Here is a 24,211-nt window from a genome sequence, read left to right on the forward strand (position 1 = left end):
CTCGGGCAAATTTGCTTTTATCAAAATTAAAAAATCAAACTTTAACCACTGAAAATTTCAAAGCAATTGATCTAGTATTCGGAGAGAAAAGCGATTATATAATGACGAAAGAGAAGAATAATACTAACACTAATAACAAGAACAACAACATAATATTGAAACGATCGTTATGTACACTAAAGTGTTCAATAACAGGAACAGTATAGCTGTTCAACATTCCCATTAAAATAGAATGTGCAAGTTAGGAGTGTTTCATGCGCGTGCGACTTCTTTTAATAGTATGCTTTAAATCTTATTTATGCGTTTACTCTTTGCATCTTGCATGTTCAACATTTAATTTGACTATATTTAACAAATTCATTAACATTTCAAAGGTTATTACACAAATTTTCTTTTTCTAATTGCCTAAATTATTGCGATAATCGATTTTGCCTACAGATACAAATTTATCATTCTTGAATAAAACTAATAGATTCAAGTCCATTCATTGGATATTCATCTATTCTAGAGTAATCAATATGACTGGTATTTTTATTTATTTATCTTCAATTGATGTTTGATTGATTCAATTGATTGATGATAATTCCCATTTTCTTTCTTTTTGAAGTGCCCAGCATATGTGGTGATCGAGCGCGTGCACCTTCTCATAATACTACGTTTTAAATATTATCATTTGGTTTATTTATTTCAATTTGCATGTTCAATATTTAATTCGAATATTTTAAACAAATTCATTATCTTTTTAACCCTTTCCGTGCGGTGGGCACGTATACGTACCCACGACAAAACTCGCTAGATTGCGGCGGGTACGTTGATGTACTCCACTGTTTTATTTAGCAATCGGTCGCAAACTGTTGGTCTAGTTTTTCCGGGTTTTAGTTTATTGATAAAAAGTCTTCTTCGAGATTAACATAAGCGACGATAAACCTCGCTTTCGTTTACCATGGGAGTTTTATTTGCGGAGGAACGATGGAGTGTTTTTGAAGTTTATGCAAATTTCGGTGTTTTTTGGGTGGTGATAGAAGACAAATTATCCCTTCCATCTACCAAAGTATTTTGAGTTAGATAACGAAATTGCTACAGCAATATTATGCATTGTTTGCCAACCAAGAAGCGGTAACAGTAAAGGATTTAGCAAATATTTCTATTTTTTATCACGGTTTGAAGTTTCAACACCCAAGAAAAAAAAATGCTTTTTTTCTATCCGGTTTGTGACTCAGACCACCCCTTTTGAAAAAAAATTTTTTTTTAATCGCCAATTGCAAGCTCTTTAAATAAGCTTTCCAACAAGCCGTCAGTGGGCAGCAGAGGATCATTACTTTTTCGTTAGTCCATCGATTAGTTGTGGGGGTACAAATGCATAAAGTCGGCGTAGCAAATACGATTATTTAATAAAAAATAAAAATCGCATGGAAAGGGTTAAAAAAAATTATTACGCCCATATTACCTTTTTTTCGAAGTGCCTAAATAAGTCAGTAAGTGCCTAATTTTCAACTACTGCTACTTTTAGTCCGCCACCATTTAGGCTCTGTATTTGTAGTACCGGTACCGGTATCTGCTGTCTGAATTTAGAATGATCTGTTGTTTATACAGTAATACCTGAATACGGTAATATGCTTCTGATTTTAGAATTCTACTGTTGACTTGGAGGCTATACTAGCGAATGGTAAAATTATCAGACATATTAGTTTTCTAGCTGTAATTCCCTTTTTAGTCAAAGGTGGAACAACTCTGCAACTGCAGATCTGTGATAAAATGTTTTTATTTCAAAAACCAAGGAGGTGCAGCTTTGTGCTATTCATTTCTGTTGGTAAGTTGGTTCAGTAGTTATGCATCATACCTTTCTGTCTTTTAATTTTTGATATCCTCATGTCATTTGAATCATTTGAAATTTTACAATGATCACTGGATCAGGTGTTTGGGGTCTGGTATAGTTTAGTACCGTACCACATGCAGACATGCACTTCTAGTTGGCCTGGCTCAACTAGTTTTGCATATGTCATTCCTAACCCCCACCTGACTATTCACCAAAAAATTACTACGATACCAGAGTGGCGTAATGAATACCTACAAAGTGTACGGATGGTCGTCCAAAGCGCTGCAGCGCTACAAAGTGTACGGATGGTCGTCCAAAGCGCTGCAGCGCGCAGACGATCACCCGAAATTGAGCAAGCTATTCCTCTCGTTTTCTCGTCGCAACAGATCCCGATATGAGAGAGACAGCTGGTGTTAGTGAGTTCGGTATCGTCGACACAGATACCATTTCGGACGATAGTAGCTATACTTGGCAAGCTCTACAGATGACGTGATTGTGACGTCGTAGTGACGTAATTTTTGGATGACATAGGGTGGTGTAGCCAGTCTGCGGACGATTTCATTCAAACCACTATAAAACAAAAACCAATATTTCTAACCCGTTAATTTTTCACAGTAGGTGCATTGGCATTTATTCTACACGCTAAATTTTGAATTAACTTTCTATGACCAGGGGTTAAAGCTATTCAAACCACCAAGGTACGATACTCTGAAGACATATTTGCGATCGAAAGACCAGTGTGTTACCACAGATTTTTAAGCCTTGAACATTGTTTCTGCTGCGTCGAGACTAGGGCATACGCAGCCATGCGTGAAAAAATGGGCTTCTAATTGCATTTCTGACCATCATATATTTTAAGCACACTGTTATTTCGAACAAAACTCGTCAAATTATAAACAAAGCTCGGCATCACAGCAATCAAACAGACAAGAACACGGTGGACGCAAATTGGTTGACAAAGATATTATCAACGTATTGGAAATGCACACCCCCTATTCCCCCTCCTTTAAATGTAGAAACACGAAGCTTTAAAATGGGTAAAAGGAACACAACTCTACCCACTTGCCAAGTTTCATCTTTTTATCTCTTATAAATGTATGGATTTTCAAGCTATTTTAAAGAGACAATAGGTAGTTGGCGACATGGAAAAATGTTTCGTTTTTTTTTTATTCAGTCAGGTTTTTGGTCATAACTTTTTTGTTTGTGGCCGCATTTTAGTGTAATTTCACAGAGCTATGAGGGATAAGTGGTCGATAACGTGTGAGAAATATCGCCGCGGTTCGTTAATTTTTTCAGGATTAATTTAATCGATGAACTTGATGTTCGCAAATAGGTCGTGGCCGCAAAGTGGGTAAGCCACCCTAGTCAGATGAGGGTTAGGAATAACACATACAAAATTCGTTATGCTACGCCAACCAGAAGTACTTGTGGTACTAAACTGTACTAGACCCAATAATTGTTTACAGTAGTTTCTCATTACAGCATTATGATTATATTTTAAAATGATTCCTTAGTTTCATATCTCAAATTAGTGATGCAACCCAAGCTTCTAAGTATCTTTGTTTCAGGATGTGCCCTGTACCAAAAAAGTGTCAAAATTACTCATTTCCAAATATATTCGGACAAGTGCCATTGAAGAAATTTTATGGACTTATTTGCATAATGATAGAATGATATGATAAGTTTGGCTTACAAGAAGGTTTATGATTCACTATTTTTTTGGTTAATGAAAATTGTTTCGAAACTCCGAACACAAAACAGAAATTTATAAATAAACAAATAAATAAACAAACAAATATTTAACCACATAAATAATAGTTTTCATGATGTCTTACTTCAGACTTATCCATTGTCAGATTGTATATTTGTAAACAGATTTTCTAGATCAACAAATCAATGTAAATTCGGCTTCCAGACTTGGACATTGGGATTTACTCAAATAAAAAAATAGACTAAGAGACAAGACCTGAAGACTCTGAAATATAAACACCCACATGAATTCACTAACATCGTGATCTATTCAAAACTATGCAATAACAGTTCATCTACTAAATACATATCTTAGGTCAAAGCCAAAGATTATCAATTAAAATGTCATTATCGTCGGCCTATTGCACAAGCAAATTTGTGTTTTAAACCAATTTTTTTATAACAAATGTGACAGAAGAGACAAATAGTTAGTTACTGTCTATAGTAGTTAGGGCTGTCCAAAATCGAATAATTTTTTGATTCGAATCGAATATTTTCGCCGAATCGAACCGAATAATCGAATATTATTGCGCAATCCTAAATCTGTCTCTATTATACCATAAACGCCTGCCCTTCGATGTTGTGGTAACGTATGTGCAGTTACATCTTACTTACTGCTGGTATTTTGTTTTTACAATGTTTTCAGATTTATGAAAGGAGATCACACGCTTGAGTGAACTGGTCAAAAAAATTGGAGGGCCCCAAAACTTGGGTCTCGAAAACTAAGATTAAAAATTGCATAATTCAAAAATTGCAATCTCAATTCTAATGGATTCAGCATGTAGATGCTATTCTAATCCTATTCATTAGTCTCATGTTTTTTGTGTAATTTTCAGCAAAATAATAACAACCATTAATATAGATAAAACTGTTGCTCAAATTTAAAATTGCATTTACCAAATTCGAAGCTAGTTTGATGACAATATTATTTGATGACTATAATATTGTTAGTGAACAACAGCCATCAAAATTCAAGAGTGCAATTATTTGTCTTGGTATATAGATGGACAATACAGTATTGCCATCATAGGAAATTACAAATTCCATTGAAAGAAGGTATTGCCATCATAAGGATCCCAAAACACCTGTTTCAGCTTTGAGCTGCCTGTACCATGTTCCTATGATAACTAACTCAACAGCTTCAAATCGATTTTATTTATAGAGCCATCGTTTTTGAATTGCCTTTTTCTCCTTGTTCTCTCTTAAAACGTCATTACCGATTATAACTTTTAAGTTATGATGACCATGCATGAAATTGCTAATCACGTGCCATCGGGCGGGCATTAGGAATGACATGTTTATCACAAAATGAAGGCGGAGAGAGGGCATTAGGAATGACATGTTTATCACAAAATAAAGGCGAGAGAAATATCGGGAAACCAATTAAGCCGGGAGCGAGAGTGGTCTAAGCTCGAAGCGCCGCCACTTGTCCAACGAAAAACGTCCTGCAAAGGTGGTTTTCGTATTCTGTACATAATTTTAGCGATTCGGAAATTAGCCGAAAAACGATTCGAATAATTTACGATTCGATTTCGAATATTTGGTTCGCTTGGACAGCCCTAATAGTAGTATTCTATTTTGGTGAGAGCAAGAAATCATATTATTAAATAAAAATTATCAATGGTTCTATCGCATATTTTTACCCATCAATGGTACCACTTAATAGTCCAGTCTGGATTTCATGACCTTTCTCCACGAGAAATTGGGCGAGTTCCCCGCATGCAAATCAGAATTTCTGGCGTGCATTCAGAGATCACTGCATGACCCCCAAACATTATTTCCATACCTTGTCAATAAATTTGAGAGTGTTTTTTCGACTATAGATACTGTTCAAAATGTAAAATTATTATTACTGTAAAATTATTGGATAAAATTGAACCAGAGCAAAATGGACGTATGACCTTTGGCCCCCAAACAATATTTTTATACTGTCATTAATTTTGAGTGTTTTTACGATTTGGTGGTTAAACACTGATTTAAATGTTAATAACCATCACTTTGATTGATTAGTCAGTTACATGTTTCAGATGCATGGAATTGATGGCGGGGCAAGCCGTAACTGATCAGTGTCAGCGAGGAGTCTAGCAATCTTTTCGCACATAATTATTCTTACAAGATTCCTATCATACAACACGGTGCGCCACACCGCCAAGCAATTATGAAACAAGGTCTTTTTCGCTACGCTTTTTTCGATCAGGCCAAATCTTGCAAGCTAGTGTATAGACAACAATTGTGGAGCTACAATTTGTTGGCATCTTTTTATTGCTGGATCATTGATTTAAACACCATTTCAACCGTTTTTCATTGGTGAGCGATTGCTAATTTTCGGCGTGCATTTTTGCGAAGCGCTAGCGCCCTTGGGCGTGCACCTGCCATGGAATCCAGTCTGGTTAATAGTTCTTGATACACAATCCCAATTTATTATTAATACATTTTTTGTTCTTTTTCAGTTGAATTGTTAGCTGGGTATGAAGCTATTCCAGCATCATCTGACAATGTATTTAAAATTCTGCCTAAAAGTCAAGATGTTAATCAAGGAAGAAGCGCTATCCTGCAATGCTCACTGAAAACAGAATTTGTAGATTCCTATACTTTGTCTTGGCTCGAAGATGGAAAGGAAATAAAGAATGGTCGTCGAAGGTACTGTAATCTATATCAGTGCTTCTTGAATTGCTGGACGTCTTAACAATGTTACAATTGGGCATAAGATTTCCTAGCTGGGACTCATATACTTTAAACCCATTCCATGCTGAGAAATCAAGCTCTGTAACACTAATATCGACATCATTCATGAAATTCTACTGTTCCTCAAATCATTCCAATATTATCATCAATTATTATGCTACAAAGACTTATTTTGTAGTATTCTCACTGCGATAGTTTGACAGCATCCGCCATGCTATATTTGGCACATCGGCATGTTTGAGAAGGCTTGCGATTCCTCCATTTCGAAATCAAGACCCTGCCATCAATAAAGTACATACTTAGATTTTGAATCCATCTTACCCTTCGAAGGAATTTATTAAATACTACTTTTATTAAGACTTTCAGAATATAGGGACTTTTGTACTAATGGTGATGTTTTTTCCAACGATTTCCGGTAAATTTTTTGGGACATGTAATATAACTCGTCAGCAAATTTTCAATAAATACCTGCTCAACGAAATATGTGCACATATATATGAGGATGGGTAGCATGGCAATATGCTCACTTTCTTCACTTTCATTTCTTCGATTGGCAATTTAAAGACAAATTGATAACTAGCTTGACTTAGAATCCGATACTATGCACATGATGTTATCCACAATGTCTAAAATTAAACCTCTTGTTTTAGAATAGTTCCATGATTCCTATTGATGTTATATTCAGAGGAAAATTCTTGTTTCTTTGGTGCCGATTGGTTTTTAATTTCTCTCCCAAGAAAGAGGACGTGAATTTGTAGAGTCTTCAAAGTGAAATGAGTCTCGAAAACTTTATTAACCCTAATCTGGATGCTATTTTGAACAAATCTTTCAAAATATTCCGACAATGAATTTACAGTTTATGGTTCAAATTTGTAGCGATCATAATTGATGTAAAAGATTATTCATATGTATCTATAATTTTGCTTTACACTGTATTGCAGATATATGTATAATCTTTTACATCAATTATGGTCGCTGCAAATTTGAACCATAATAAACTGTGATTTCATTGTCGGAATAAGTAATAAGTTAATAAATATAATGTTTTTTCAACATATTTCATGATGCACAATTCTTCATTAAGGTTATGTTGGGCTCACAAATCACAATGGAGTCACATTTGTCATTTTAAATGAGACTTTATTTAGTTTCATCAAGAGCATAACTTGATTTAGATAGGATTGTCTAGAGCAGGGGTTCTCAACCTGGGGTTCGCGAACCCCCAGGGGTTCACGAGAAGACTTCCAGGGGTACTTGGACGGCAGTAGAGTTTTTTGTGTGTTGCTGTTTTTTAATATCCTTTATTACTACCATAGGAAAATGTGTGTCGATTGAAACTAGATGCCAATTGAAACGTATATTTTCCCTGATGTTGCATTATTGTGATTGTGACGCAACAATGTGAAATTCACGGCTTTGCAGGCAAACTGTGAAATCTCAAAAGACAGCGTGCTGCGAGCATTGGAGAAAGTGATTATGCTTATCAAAACTTGGGGGAGATTTAAGAATTCATTAGTTAGGTGCAGGACAAGGGCAATAATATCAACACGAAGATTTAATTTAGTTACATCTGGTCAATAAATTGTTGTTTCAACAAATCGTTAGTCAATATATCACAACTTTGTTCGGTGTCTGATTACCGGGGGTTCGCGTTGATTGTTTCGTGACTCAGGGGGTACTTGACAGAAAAAAGGTTGAGAACCCCTGGTCTAGAGCAGTGCTCTTCAACTTTTTTGTTATTGTGTAACCCCTGATATAATTTTTCGTTTTTTATGGAACCCCAATTAAAAAAAAAAAAATTCTATCTTTGGCAATAGAATTACATTTAGTTCGTTTCGGAGGAGGAGGAGCAGGTCACCGTTGTTATTATTTCGCCTCACATAAGAAAATATACTATTTTGCTTCATCTGTATTAACTACCGTAAATATTAAAAAGTTGGGTTTCACACTGTTTATAATATATTCCAACAAAAGCTGAACAACAACTCTAGTTTCTAGTATATAATCTCTCTAGTCTCGAGCAATATCTACATACTTTGAACATCATGTAACTATGGTGCAACAATAGCGTTATTGTTAGTTCCATAACAATGACTAAAGTGACGCAAAAACCGAGAATATTTCTGTTTTGTCTATTAACTGCACTGTGACTAAACCTCCTGTTTAACGAACTGGCCTACTTAGAGTTTGAATGCGACACGGTGGTCTAAGAATATTTATAATGACGCATCAACAGGCTGGAGGCAAGAAATGATTTCCCCTAAACAAAACAAAAAAACGCGAAACCCTATAAACTCACGGAACCCCACTGCATGTACTACGGAACCCTAGTGTTCCGCGGAACCCCTGTTGAAGAGCACTGGTCTAGAGTCAGACCTATTCATACTACAATTTTCTTTCATCTATTACAGGCATGTGGGATCAGATGGGTATCTCCATTTGGATACTGTTGATAAAGATTTGGATTCTGGAAAATTTCAATGTCTTGCGACAAATATAAAAGACAGTTTGGACGAACAAGTTACTGATCCTGTTACTCTTAATATCAAATGTGAGAAAGTGAAAATCATTTTAATAGTATGATCAGATTTGGTAAAAATTTCAATCCTGGTCAATTTTGATAATTTGTAAGGTTTACTGGAATTAGCAATGGAAATTGTTACAATAAATATATATGGGTGTTTTTTAGGTACTCCCATAGTATGTGAACCAAGGATCACAATGTATCAAAAATCCCATAGATCAAAATAACAATTTAATTTTATTTCCTGTGGCTTAGTGACTTCCATTTCAATAATAACTGGTGTTATTATTAAACAAATATTTATAATAAACTACAATACCCAAATATATGGGTTCTATCATTCTGGCGAGAAATTAAATTGAAATGCCCCTGTTCAGGATATAAGTTGCTATGGTATTTGTAGGCTATTAATCTTTTCTTAATTAATATGATAGTACAGTACAATAATTAGGAAATAATATATTATATTGCTTCCTATTTTAATACCAGTTAGAACTTATATTATGATGCCATGGTATTTGAAAATATGCAGAAGACAAATTCCACATTGGTTTGTGCATCTTACAAATTTCATATTGAATATGTCAGAAGGCGCGCAGCCAGGATTTTCAAGAGGGGGGGGAGAGGGTCATGACTCATGAACATGGAAATTCCCATTGCCGTCTGTAACAGTCACCGTGATTACTCGCTCGTTAAGAGCCACCTTTTCAGCGTATAACGATTTTTCTGTCGCATAAAATATTCAATTCATGACAACTACGAGATTCTAAAATGTTCTAGTATATTAATTTAATTGTGTCCAACATAACTCGTGGTTGCGATTTCTTACGTCAAAATAAAAACATTTCCACACTAAAATACCACGGTGATCTGTGGACATAAAAATATGAGATAAGCTGCCTGACGTATTTATTTTTGATAAGTATTTTTGCAATCTTCAGAACTCGTTATCGCCGTTAGTAAATCTCGATATCTGATAAAATTTTACTTCATAATTATAATGCAAATATATAGAAGGTATAGGCCTACCACCAGTAAATCAAAAATACAAATTCACCACCTCGAAATGCACGTCGAACAGTCGCCGCGATTACGCCACTTGTTGAAGGAGTGTAAAATGGTTTTTCTTTTGTGCGAAGTAATTAGTCCATGACCGATACGGGCATATTTAAGATGTCTTGCTTTATTAATTCAATTGTCTTCAATCTAACCTGCTGTTGCGTTGACAAAACAAGAGCCACTCTAAAACACCAACGGCAATCCGCGGACATGAAAATAAAATGTGTGGTAAACTGCCCGATTATTACTTATCGATTTTAATCGGTAAGTATGTTGATAGGTATTTGTCTGTTTGCCTGTCTGTTAGATGCACGCGATATCTCACGAAAGCGAGATTGGATCTGCTGCAGATTTTGCATGTGCATTCATCATATCTCGTATCAGAAGTCTATTGATTTTGGGCGAATTATGTCGTATAATTAGCGAGTTATCAATTAATTAGTGGTGGGACACAAGGTGTCACTATGGAGTAAGAGCGCTGTTTTGGGGATCCCCTAACTTTCGATCGATAAGTCTTCGGTCTCTGACCCATATTCTCGTTTACTGTTTTATTTTCAGCATTTCATATTGCCGCTTTTCAATCAAAAAATTTAAATCACAGATTATTTACTCCTTTATTTGTCTTTAGAATCTCGCCGCCGATGATTAATCATGAATAATTATCATCGCCATCGTTGCACAAATTTGTGAATTAGACAATAAACACCGACGTCAAGGCGTCTACGGCCTAAATAACGCGCCACAATGATGAAAACAATCGCCGATTTTAGCAAAAGGCAATTACACACGTTATTGGCCACTTTATCAGTTTTGAAAGAAATTCAAAAGGGGGGGTTTCGACCTCGAAAACCCCCCTGGCTGCACCACTGTATGTCAGTATTTTACATTTTACAATATTTGTTGTGATTTTAAACAAATTGAATACTTTTTGCTTCAAGGTCATTTTCTGATATATTTGAGTGGTTAAAATGGAATAGAATACGCATATTGATACCGATATCATTTTATTTCAGGGGTTGAGGTTGGTGCTGTTACTTTGCGGGTCCCAGCAGGAAATACTGATATATTACCTGGAGCCCGAGTCGTATTGAAGTGCAATGTCACAGGCAAGCCGGCGTAAGTATTCTACCTATTTTTGCTACATCTAAAACATTATCTAACAATAATATGTTCCAAGACAAGAAATTGTGTACTTTTTGTCTAAATTATTAATAATCATTAAATAAAGCAATGAGTACAAGAGGAAATGCTGAGTACTTTTTGGCGCAACCCTAAAAAATTATTTTAATTTCTTGCGATCCAAGCATATGGTGAACATATAATTTTGTGGAAAATACTTTGTAAGTGAATATCGATTAAGAATACAATTGACGGTGGAAATTTTTTGCCCAAAATTGTATGAAACATATAAAACAATGAATAATTGCATTTATTCTGCATAATGAGAATTATAGGCTACATGTTTATAACACAACATATCAATTAAAGGTTTAATTTGAAAGATGGCAACTCGAAGACCTTCTTCTACTTCTAGCCTTGCTCTGTATTTGTTCTTGATGTATGATAACGCAGAAAACCTCCTTTCACATTTAGAGCAATTGTTTTAAATAAAGTTTTTGTTTGTTTGTTTTGTTTGAAATGGCTGTATTATTTGATTTTTTTGTGTTCTAAATAGGTTAAAACTAAAACAAGAAAAATGTACGGAAAAACTTGACAATTGTTTCTTTTTCACAATAAGCACTTCGAAACGACACAAATATTGATGAAGTGTCGCTGCCACTTACTATTTCAAGTTGTTTGAGACTTCAGGAAAAATATTGAGATATTATTTAATTAAGCTTTTTGAAAGTTTGATGGTTAAATAGATAAGTTTATTTATAAAATTAAACTGTATACCAATGAAAACAAAAAATATGGGTTTGTTCATTTATTGTTTTCAAAAATCAAGTTAGGGTTAGGGCTATAGGATATTAAATATATTTGAAACAGATTCCAAATATATGAATTAAAATTTATGTTTGTTGGATTTGGTATAAAATCTAGCAGAAATATGTATAAAAGTTTTCAGTGTTGTTCGAATCTGAAAAAGAAGTTGTTCTCAAACTACTCAAAAAAGGCTATTACTTTTACTTATTTTAAAAAATTCTGTGTGCTCTATGGAATTCGTTTTTCACTTTAAATTTCTGTTTGATGAACGTCTTCAAAATTAAAAAATTCGTACCGTTCCGTGGTTCTGTGACCCAATTTCAGCGACCTTGTCAGACTACTGGTACTGTAGAGTTTTACACTCATTCAATTAGCAGCAAAATGGCTAAACAGCAAAAATACGACAGTCTCATTCTCATACCAATTTGGGCCTTCAGTATCAAAAAATGTTGGTATTTTTCCTATTACATTGCATTTTTGCAGTAGTGCAAAAAAAATTCAGATTTTATATCATATTCATGAATATATCGCACAAAAACAAGTACGGTAGTTGTGAGCATAATGCCCCTGCATTTAAAATCATTATCCCATTCGCCTCCACTTACTTATGTGGGCATGGTTTTCTACACTTGTTCAAACCAAGACGAAAGCAGGGAACAAACTTAATGTGCAAGATTACATGAGATAATTCAGTAAGCTATTTGTGTTGCGTACGTGAGGAGTGACATCTAATTTAAATGTTGTCTGAATAGTTCTATGCTATGTTCTTCTCATGTGTTTTTGCTTTGAAAATTGTGGGGGTTCACAGTTACTTCAGAGAAGCATAGGGGGCCGCAGGTTCATAAAGTTTGAGAACCACTGCGATAGAGAATTCTTTGCATTAAATCAATTCACATGGCTATGTCTGTGACCTATACTAATTAGGGATGGGCCGGGATTCGAATCCGGACTCTGATTCGAGTCGAATCCAGGCATTTTTTGGACTCTGATTCGATTTTGAGTCCACGTCGTTTTTACCGAGTCTATAATCAACTCTGTTTTTACTAATTTACACCTATGTTTGTACTTTTACCCCTATAAATCTCATTACATACCATAACTAGTTGAAATTCAAGGTTAGATATGTAACAATATCAATCGTGTGTATTATAAACACTCCTATTACAAACGATGGCAGATATCCAGATAATATACCGCAAGTTAAAAACTATAGATAGGTTATAACAATGATGCGCCAGTCGCCTTCAAACTATCAATCCTTTTTGGTATACATGTGGTACACAATAAAATATGTGTTAGCGCAATATTTCAGAGTTTTCGATTCACGTAAATAAATATGAAACATGCGCAGGATCAACCCGAGGGAGAATCTCATATATACCTCTATTAAATCGAGTTTATTATGTGCATTTCTTTCTCTAAAAAGGGAGCAATGGCCCTCTACCATTTGCGCACGTGACATAGTAAATTTAAGGCTAGAAATATCTGGGATTATGGGGAAGCATTGTAGTCAAAAGCTTTTTATTTTTCATATTGACATGTAAGAATTTCCAAATAGCCACCCAGAATCTACGCAAGGTGGTGGGCTGGAAATTCAGTCCACAGCCAAGGCGCACATTGACCCACGTTTACGTTTGTATTATGGCCGCCAAAAAAGAAGAAAAATATATTTTTAAATTGATTCAACAAAAAATATGAGCTACGACGTATGTTTGTGAGCGCGCAATGCTGTAGTATGGTCAAAAACGTGTTTTTCTACTTTTACATTGTGACACACGGACTCGGAGGATTCGCTTCGAGTCCTTTACCTATTACTTGGATTCGTCGAATCTCTGTAAAGCCGGACTCGTCTCATCCCTAATACTAATAGCATAATTTCTTTTTTGCAGACCACAAAATAAGGATATATCATGGTTTTTGAATGAGAAGGATGTGAACAAATTATTAGAAAGAAATATTATTGTTAATAGAGGAAGATTAGTGATTGAAAAGGCTCAACTTGGCATGTATGATGGGACTTATTCATGCTGTGCTACTGTGGGATTGTTAGAAAAAAAATGCAGTGTGGACAACTATGATCTTTACGTGAGAGGTAATATAGACAAGTTTTATTAAACTTGTATCTGTATATTTGGAATTGACACTGAATTATTTTATCATCTTTTCTATGTCTTATTTATTTCTATCAATGTATAATATATAGATTTCAATATTCAGATCATTTTCATTTTGAATGTATGTTAGTCAGTGTTCACTCTAAGGAAATTATGAGTGCGAAGGTGCTTCGCAGTTGGAAAAAAAAAAGTGCAAATGTGCCCTGGTCGATTTTAACAAGTTAGGTGCCCTAGCTTTTGTTGTAACTCATTTCAAACAGCATTGATACTCAAAAAAGTGCTCCTTCCGTTAATATTACGAATTGAAGAGGAGCCTTTCCGTTAACAGAGTTTTTTTTAAACCCTTGTTTAAAACAATTGAATTCATCGGTAACGAAAGGACATCTACTAAGCACACCTATCGTTAACAAAACTTTTGTGCAATTGCACGATTGCGTTGCACATTTGTGTTACTCCTTCCATCTAACAGACAACGATTGATACATGCAGCATGGAATTGATATTAGTTACTAGCAGCCATAGCTCGGTGCTAAATGCCCAACTTCGCCTTAAGAATACATTATTGTTTCATTTAGCAAAGAATCATTTGTACAAAGCCTGTGCAAAATAACATCGCCCGCCACCGCCCAAAATAAAAATAATAATTATCCAAGTAGGGTTAGGAATGCAGATTGCGCTGAAAATTCAACTTTTCAATTTATCCCTAACTCTAATCGGATAATTATTAATTTGCTATTTTAAAACGTGGTGACTGTATTTTTCTCAAATCATAACATCATACATTTTTGCATAAGTGGCATGGATTTTGCACAAAAGATCCTGGGGGGTCCTGCCTCATATGTTTTGAAAGGGATCGAGTTACAATACCTCATGCGCGGTAATACAGATATTACCATAATAAGTAACACTATAGCACGCATTTGTTTTATTTAATTGCGACATTTCCAGATATTACCATTACACTAATAGGAACGATGACACCAAAGAGTTTACTCTCGCGAAGGTATACGAAATACAACGAGGATGATTCTTGATAAAAAAACATGAATATAAAAAATAAACGAATGATATGATAGTGCTCACCAAATAATTTTTAGTGTGTCACACAAGAGATAGGTCGACCTACGTTCCCAGTTTTTTCTGTGAAGGATCACTTAGAAAATCCTCCCCCGTTTTAAGAAATAGGTTGACCTACTTTCCTTTCAAACCTTTTTTATTAAATTATTGCAAATATTACGCAAGATCATTTTGAAAATCCTCCCTCGTTTTGTAAGCTAGCTTGACCCTGATTTCTCATTTGCATTTATATTTTACTATCTCTGAGCTTACACAGAGACATGTAATTTTTAAATGTTGGCGTGCTTTGGTTTGCGTGCGAGTTAGTTAAAATCTGGTAGAAAACATTAGTTAAAATTTGGTAGAAAACATCTTATATTGGCAAAATTCTCAGGAATGCCATGTACTTTCAGCATTCATAAATAGCACTTTCTGTAATGCTGCAGACCTATTGAAATATTCGCATACCAATGCCACTTGCGACTTTTCTGAAGTTTTAAACTGGGTATGCTCTTTGAGATGCACATAAGCGTGACCCCCAAAACTGTATAGTTTTATAGCCTTAACTTATGTCCCTATGCTGGAGTGCAAGACTGACTAAGTAGTTTATGATAAAAACTTAATTTATTTTAGAAATCAGGACGAAGACAGTCGTCATTGTGTACAGATAAACTAGACCTATTTTATTGAATTTTTTTTCAGATATAGCTGTTCCATTACTGGTCACTCCACCTGAAGATGTCATTGTCAGGCTAAGTGGGAATGCAAAATTTGTTTGTGATTTTGATTCTATTCCTCCTCCAACCATAGAATGGTCTCGGGATGCTGATATTTTGAAACCAAAGTGGGTCATACTAGTTGAATTATACTGTTTCTTCTTTACCATTCTCATCTTTTGCTTTCCTTTATCCTATAAATTATCTTGTTATTGAACTAGAAGATTGGTGTGAATAATTTTAATTTGTACAAGGCATAAAAGGAAATTCAAGTTTCAATGTTATTCATAGATCTACATAGCTAGAGATCTTCTATATATTCTTCTTGAATCCATTTTTAATCTGGGGGTTTCGAAAAATTTGTTTTGAACCGAAACAATATTTTGTGTTTTGCTCTCTTTGTTAGTTATGCATATTTCCACCTAAAAACCCTTTAACAACAACAGGTATCTGTTCAAGGGAGTTATTTTTTCATAAATGTTTGCTTTGATTTGAAGCTGCATAAGCAGCATGGCGATAATCATGAAATATCTACAGATTCATTTATAAATGGGCTTTCATGATATCTTATATATTTAATAATTGCCGTACTTAGTTGAATGTACTGTTCATATCATCGGAATTATTTGTGATTTGTTTATTCCATTTCCACCTAAAAACCTATCAACAATAACAGGTATCTGTTCAAGGGAGTTATTTTTTCATAAATGTTTGCTTTGATTTGAGCCGCATAAGCAGCATGGCGATAATCATGAAATATCTACAGATTCATTTAAAAATGGGCTTTCATGATATCTCATATATTTAATAATTGCCGTACTTAGTTGAATGTACTGTTCATATCATCAGAATTATTTGAGATTCGTTTATTCCATCCATCTTAGTTCGCTTGACTGACATTGTATTATTCGTTGAAAGCACAGTATTACTTTCTATACCTGCCTTTGAAGTCCAATCTGCCTTTACTCAGATTTCATTTTGATCTCTTTTTAAACTGAACGCTTTGCCAAATCCGTAAAACACTGATTTGATTGATGCACTGGTTTTTGTTACAAGTTCTCTGTTGCTTTTGTATGAGTTTGAAGGGTTAAAAGCATTTTTGTACATTTCATAATGTGTTAGCTCAGTATGGTTATAGATAAGCCCTTAGCAGATGTATGGACAGCTGGACTTGGAATGATTGGAATTTTTGTAGTTGTATAATCAAATTCTAAATTCTAGCAAACTTTTATCAATATTTGATTTGGTTGGGTTTTGCTGTATTTTTATCAGTTTGAAAGTAATTATATGCATTCATTTTGATTTTACAAAACTCACACCAGCTTTATTAACATTATAGGGACATTTGCAGTCGGCTGATATTTTTTGAGTCTGTTTAAAAAAACATGCACAATACTCCATATGAAATCTGTTCTTGAATGCCTTATCCTTCAATAATATAATCTCAAGAAACTCTAGAATCTTGTCTGATATAACTTTAATTCTCCAGCAAATTCTTCAAATTTATAATTTGTACTTCATAAATTATACACACTGCAAATAGATGTATGTGTGGCCTGGTTAAAGGCAATGTTCACTAGAAGGCCATTTTTTTGTGAAAGCTGGGATTATTAACTTTCATAGTTTTTTAGAGACTGTGAATAGCATTTTCTGAGAAAAAATTTCTCAAATAAAGTTGACAAATGAACTGCATGCCAGCACTTTTGTAATGCAATGTTGTATTACATACTGTGATACTGATAAAAATAGGCTATATGGTGTGGATAGGGAAGCCATGCCGATAATAGCTATCTGAGATATCGCATTAACGGCAAATTGTTGTTTATAATACCATGTTTTGTTTTACAAGTACTTCGATTATACTTTTCCTTCAAAAATGCTTAGCCGCATCGACCAGATAAAACGAGAGTGGACACATGACTTCAAGCACGATTTACTAATACAAATATCTGGCTGAAGCATATTTATGAAACTCGTTTCGCTCATAATTATCCCTGCACAATTAATAAAACACAACGGTGCATCATTTGAACAGCCAGCCAATTGCTGTTGCCTATAAACATCCATTTTTTGTAACCACATATATGTTTAATTGAAGTACATGGCATCCACAGGAATTTTGCCGATAAATGTTATCTTCGTGATTCGACAATAACTCTTAATCCGATTCGGCTTACCGGCATGGAAAAATTGTATGCAACCCTTTCTGTTTGTGTTTGATATAATATAAATAACGAGTTATCTTCTTGGCCACTGAATCAGGAGATTGTTTGTGGTGATTGTAAAATTCTCCTCCCAAGGAAACAGCGAAGCAAGGGCCGATACAGCAACTCATTGGGTGCACTGACACCATTGCAATTACTGATCCTTTGATAATAACACAAAATTCCTCTGTATTTGCGCTCAAGTTTTGAATGTTATGTGTCAATTTGTTAAGTATATTCAATTTTAGTATCATATTTATATGCAGTTTAGTGGGTAGAAGCTGTTACTGATGATTGATTGTTCCAAATTTCTAATTTGTTTAGTAATGCCATGAATCAGCCTTTATTCACTTCTGGATCTTATAGCTTTAAGCATTAAGCACCAACACCTTACCAAGGTTATATTAGAATACCTTATTGGGCCATCCCAAGGGGAAGATACTATTTCCCTTAACTTTTTATTTTGTATTAAACTTAAAGCAATGGTGTGATGAGAAGCTATTTGAAAAAATATGATTGAATTGAAATACCTAATTTTTCAGAACTGGCAAGGATTGCAGAATCTGTGAATTCCCAAATGGAACATTAATTATCAATGATGTGAAAGAAAGATTTCAGGGTAAATATACTTGCAAAGCGGCAGGAATAAAAGGCGATGAAATGTCGGCAAGCGCAACATTATCTATTGCATGTAAGATGATTTTTTTCTGCTCTGGAGAACGTAATCACCCAGTTTGCATGAGGGGTCAAAAAGCTAGGAACGGGCAGCAATTCAGAATAATCAGTGATTACTAAACCAGAATACTCAAATGGAGTCTAACTAAATACGGGTAATGTGGGTTTTTGAATTGCTCAATTGGCATTGCATGGAATAACACAAGCAAGAAATTCGTGTTAAGTTTTTGTGAATTTGATATCAATAATACCAAATTACTCTGTGTGACACATTAACTTTTAATTTAAGTTTCCTATAATTTTCCTTCCAGCCATAACATTATAGTGTCTTTGTATAGTCTGTGTTTCTTGAGTGATTCTAATGATATGGGTTGTACTCTTACTCTATCGTAAGAAACAGCACAGTAACTGACAGATATTGTGCGAAAATGTATTACGAAGTTCTCATCAATACAATCTTTCACCTTTGAAAATTTATGTCATATAATGTTTTAGTTGAAGTATTTTCAAAAACTTTTGTGACTTCGGTGGTTGTTTATTTTAAGCCACATCAAGTGTTTTTATTGTTAGTATTTCAACATAAAAGGACAAATATCAGATATTGCATTGTTCTCCACTTGTCCATTATTTTGTTTTGCAACCCAAATCATCTGGGGAAATTTTGACTATCCGACTGAACGAGTGCCTCCCCCATTGAAGCATCCTGCTTTCACTTTTTCATGAAGAAGTTTTAGATTATGATCATGGAAAAAAGAACGAAAATAAGTTTATTAACAGGCTATGCAATTTATAGATCAGTTCTCCGATACTTATTTAGGATTTTCATTTTTATTGATGTAACGATTGGCCATTGAGAGTTGTTAATCATGGCGGAGCAATTTTGTTCCAATTGTATTCAAATTGAAAATGTTCACTAAACGCACAACCTATGATCTGTTAGCTAGGATGTAGATGAGCACAAAAATATAGGGTTTTCAGAAAATCGAGGCAGCATTTTTATTCGATACAAACTAGAATTTCATTACTGTGTAATGTGTATGTTTTCAATGAACAATTATGTTCAATATAAAATGTTAATAGAGACACTTATTGATTTAATCTTGCTGGTAATATCTAAGCGAAATTTATAGATGTTGATCATTACTACTGGTTATTTATAAAACTTATCTTCTTAGACATTGATGACTTTTCCAACCCACAGGAAGAAATTGAATTTCTCGATCTCGGGAATGATCTTGAAAAAGTGTGTGACCCTCCAAATGCTCTTCCACCAGCTAATATTATTTGGTTTAAAAATGGAAAAAGAATTGGTAAGATCTTGCATCTTGATATATAATTAATACACTAAGAGTCAGCCAAAGCTGTTTATGCATATTTTAACCAGTTACCTGACAAAAGATCAGATTTTTTTTGTTCCTACCTAACATCAAACTATGTAGTTTATTGGCTTGAGCAGGTATTGGTATTATTTAGTTTCAATTGCAATTTGTTGATATGGGACAGTAGTGAACCAACTTTGAACATGTGTGGACATGTTTTCGAAATAGATAATATGTATGGTGCCGTGTAATATATTTTACTTGACAAGGACCCATTTCTTCCATTCATTCCATAGTGATTTGAGTATGGCAATTTTTTCCTAGTTCTTTTTAAATTTTTTGCTTGTTTGCTATCATCGTCGATTCTTGCCACTCCATTCGGGAATTTTTTGAAATTAAAATAAAATTATTCTCATATGTAATAGCAAAACAAGTGCATAATTATTAATTTATCTACCTATGTAGGCTATCTAACTCTAAACTAGTTTAATATTAAACTATATTAGTAATGAATTAATAATAAATAATAAATAAATTACAGATGACTGCCTATTTTTTATAACCAAACTTAACTATTCAGTATTCTCTCATCCCCTGGTTAATTAAGAAACATAATTAAATTCATCCAACCCTGATGTTAGATTGAACCCAGTTTTAAATAATGTCGCAGGTTAGTCTGTGATTTATTAAAAAGGGAATAATAATTGTGGGAGATTTAATCATTAATTTTACAGCCATATCTGATGAAAGTGCAAGTCCTCGTGTTACTGTGTCGGGTCGAACTTTGGTTATTTTATCAATCCAAGCATCAGATGAAGGAAAGTATTCGTGTGTTGCGGAAAACATGGCAGGGAACGTTAAAAAGTTTTTCATCTTCAGGATTAGATGTAATCTTTTATTGTAAATATGGAAACCTAATTACTTTTATTTATCACCTTCTGAAATTAGAAGTATTAATTAAGCGTTTGCTAGTGAGAAGAATTGATTTTTAAATTGATGCCTTGTTCTCTAGGTCGGAATATTTTGGTAGAGTTTCTAACTTCCAATGACATGATTCCAAAACTGAAATTATTACGGACATCAACTCATTTAGCCAATTCTCATTTGAATATATTTGAAACACTGCGTAACTGATATAGAATAAGCCAGATACAGTATGCCAAAGTAATTTAATTCATATTTTCATATCTATTGTTTTTTCAACTAATTTTAATTGTGCAGATCTGGATTCGAATCAGTTTTATAGTTTTTACCTCAAAGTGTAGCCACTAGTAGAACTTATTGGATGCTCATTCATAGTGTTAACTGTATCTTTATTGTATTTCTGGCAACTAACCATTTCCATATGGTTTAGCATGATCTGTGATGTCATCAGTTACAGGTGACGGACCATGACCAACCATGTGTACTCGATAGTCTGGTGCACAGTTCAGTTGGTGTTGCTTGAGGGTTACTTTGGTTATTGCCTTGGACATTTATTAAATACACATTTAAACCGCATTAGCACATAATTCTGTTGAAACATCTTTTAGATAAATTTGTTTATTCATTATTGCACAGAATCTTACAGCACTCCTTTCCTTTGACATTAATAAATCTATTACTTTTGTTTTCATCCCAGCTGCTCCTATATTGAAATCAGAACTTGTGTCAAGAACTGAGAAAGAAGGAGATGATGTTACATTGAGATGTCACGTTGATTCAGTACCTGAACCATTTTATACCTGGTATCAGAACTCTACACTGTTGAAGTCTGATCCACACTATTCAATGACAGTAAGTTGTTTTCTGGTAGATGACATTTGAACAGATGCAAAACTGTCGAAGTCACCATGTACATAACATGCATACTGTAGTGTAAATTGGTAAAAAAAACAAATTGATCAAGATCCAGATTTACATAAAAGTTTTCTTCAAAATTGATGTTTGCTTTTCAGGACAATGAGTTAAAAATAAATGGAATTATGATGAAAGATGCTGCAAACTATCAATGCCTTGCACAGAATGCTCTGGGACATGTCAGCTCCACTGCATTCATACATGTTGAAGGTAAGTGAATTCCTTTTGGAATTTATGTCTGAAGGTTGGTAATACCTCCATTCATTTGCAAGGTGAACCTCTTTTTCAGAGCAACTTAAATTTGATCCACTACCCATGGATACTTGTGCAGAAATTGGAACCAGATCAGAGATTGTTTGCGGGGCGCGAGGTGTAAAAAACCCATCTGTTAGCTGGACTGTGAAGTTAATTACAGGGGGTAAGTAGGGATCTAATTGTTTCAATCAAGTATTTTGTATAGAGAGATCAAGCTGTCCAGCATAGAACAATATTTCATTTCAGCCCTAAATTCATTTTATTCACTTATTGTATCTCATTTAATAATATTTTTAACTTTGAGAATGTTGCTGTTTTGAGACTTTCGACAGATAATTGTTTTGGGTGAATGTTTGTTATGGTGTTCACTGTGATTTTAAATGCTATTGATTGCTGGTCAGTGGTCACTGTGCTCCTCCGGTGTCTCCACTTCTATATTTCTATTGACGTATTTGGTCACGTCAATAGCCTGAACTTGATTAGTCCCGATACTTCTTAAAATTTAATCATTATCACTATGGAAATAAATTAACTACCATGCATAAATGATCTCTTCCAATAAATTTCAGGTTCTACCATTGAAGATCAGTATAAGATTATTACTGATGGAGATGGAAAAGCAAATAAAACATTAGTCTTTCTCGATCCCAAGCCCGGTGATGCATGGGAAGCATTCTGCACTGCCAATGAAGTGGATAACACTTTATCATCTAAAACAAAACGAATATTTGTATCTGTTGGGAGAAGACCAGAAATTATTGTTCCTCCTCAAGGTGCTACTGTGTTCACTGGAACACCATTCAGACTTGACTGCAAAATTGGACCCAAGCTTAGCTGGGATTTATCTAAAGTAACAATTTAAATTTACTATCGTGGTTACTATTCATTTTTGTGAACTATTATTTTGTTGAAGTTTATGATAAACAACAATTCTCATTTTGAGCGAAATCTCTGAAAAAATATTGAATTGATGCAAAACACTGTATACATTTCAATAAACCTGAATAGATATTGACCCATGTACTGTTTATTATATTTCAGTAAAAATGTTTTTCTTGTTACTGTTGTAAATAGCTTGCCTTAGAAAGGTTGGTTAAAGAGCGTTGCGACCAAATATATCGAAGGTGACATTGCCTACCAATTTGTCAACATGAGTATTCAATCACCAATTTTGAAAGTGTGTATTAAGAATGTTTATTATTTTATAAAGTCTCTATCTTCAAAGAGTTTGAACTATTATATACACACATTGACATGCAGGTTTTTTTAGGTTCATTGGACAGTATATTCTAGCAATTCTTCGAAAACATTCAGCTCAAGAAACAACAGCGAAGAGGTCAGTTATCATAATATCATGAACAATGGATCTTTTTATATCAAGAATGTTAGCAAGGTGGATTCGGCTACCTATTTGTGCTCCTACACGGATTGTGGAATCACTGTTCAAGCAGAAGCTGTTCTGGATGTTGCAGGCAAGTTTGAATAACTTTGAGTATGAATATGTGCTGAGATTGTACCAAGTAATTTTCTAAAATTATATACGCTTAATAAAATTTCTCGAAAGGAATGAATTGCACACTATCATCTGTTTAATCTCCTGAAGAACTTCCTTTTTACCAGTGTTCGCTAGTTGTCGCAAGTTGACAAATAATAATTTGTGTGCGAGTAATTTTGTAACCCAATTTTGCATTACATAATGATATTTGCGGATATTATAAGCTATGTGGTGCAACCATTGGAGATAAGGCTATCTGGTATTTTGCATTATTTAACAGCAAAATCCCTGTTTGTAGTGTGATGTTTTATACAAGCGCTCCGATTCCACTTCTCCCTCAAATGGCGTCGGCCTGAAGTTGAAATGCTTTTTTGATCATATTGTCTGCACTAAATATTAATTTTTTAATTTATGATTATTTCATTTTATGTATTGTTTACTTGTTTCAGTTTGTCATTAATTATGATATGTTGGGTTTTCATTTGTTTCAAATTCGGAACTGTCCAAAATGCTCAAACAAATGTAATCGAATGTTTTGGAGTTTTTTGAATATGAGTATTCTACCTTCTACTCAGAATAAACAACATCGTTTACGTTTTACAGTCAGCTGATTTCACTCTTGCTATCAAAGCTTTTTAGTTCTGTATATCTTAACACAATTTATCACCGACAGACTTATAATCGTGTTTAGGATAAGTTACTTCTATTTGTTGGCGCTGATATTGACTCTCATTTTCGTATAGAAAGGGGAAACCCTTCTACCGTTATTTGAAATAAGA

General features: G+C 34.2%; 1 protein-coding gene across 1 annotated transcript in view; it reads left to right on the plus strand.

Annotated features, from left to right (window-relative positions):
• Positions 1–1,553: 1,553 nt before the first annotated feature.
• LOC120329315 (inactive tyrosine-protein kinase 7-like) overlaps positions 1,554–24,211 on the plus strand; it is a 31,602-nt gene continuing 8,944 nt past the window's right edge. The window contains exons 1-14 of the mRNA XM_039395900.2: positions 1,554–1,810; positions 6,016–6,205; positions 8,662–8,801; positions 10,847–10,949; positions 13,649–13,851; positions 15,632–15,773; positions 18,392–18,540; positions 19,700–19,834; positions 20,578–20,730; positions 21,465–21,619; positions 21,781–21,892; positions 21,972–22,100; positions 22,507–22,787; positions 23,208–23,409. Of these exons, the coding sequence (XP_039251834.2) occupies positions 1,756–1,810; positions 6,016–6,205; positions 8,662–8,801; positions 10,847–10,949; positions 13,649–13,851; positions 15,632–15,773; positions 18,392–18,540; positions 19,700–19,834; positions 20,578–20,730; positions 21,465–21,619; positions 21,781–21,892; positions 21,972–22,100; positions 22,507–22,787; positions 23,208–23,409 (2,149 nt within the window). The 5' untranslated portion in view covers positions 1,554–1,755. The remainder of the gene's footprint in view (positions 1,811–6,015; positions 6,206–8,661; positions 8,802–10,846; positions 10,950–13,648; positions 13,852–15,631; positions 15,774–18,391; positions 18,541–19,699; positions 19,835–20,577; positions 20,731–21,464; positions 21,620–21,780; positions 21,893–21,971; positions 22,101–22,506; positions 22,788–23,207; positions 23,410–24,211) is intronic.

This window comes from Styela clava, chromosome 12, assembly GCF_964204865.1.
Source record: "Styela clava chromosome 12, kaStyClav1.hap1.2, whole genome shotgun sequence".
NCBI classification, from domain to species: Eukaryota; Metazoa; Chordata; class Ascidiacea; order Stolidobranchia; family Styelidae; genus Styela; species Styela clava.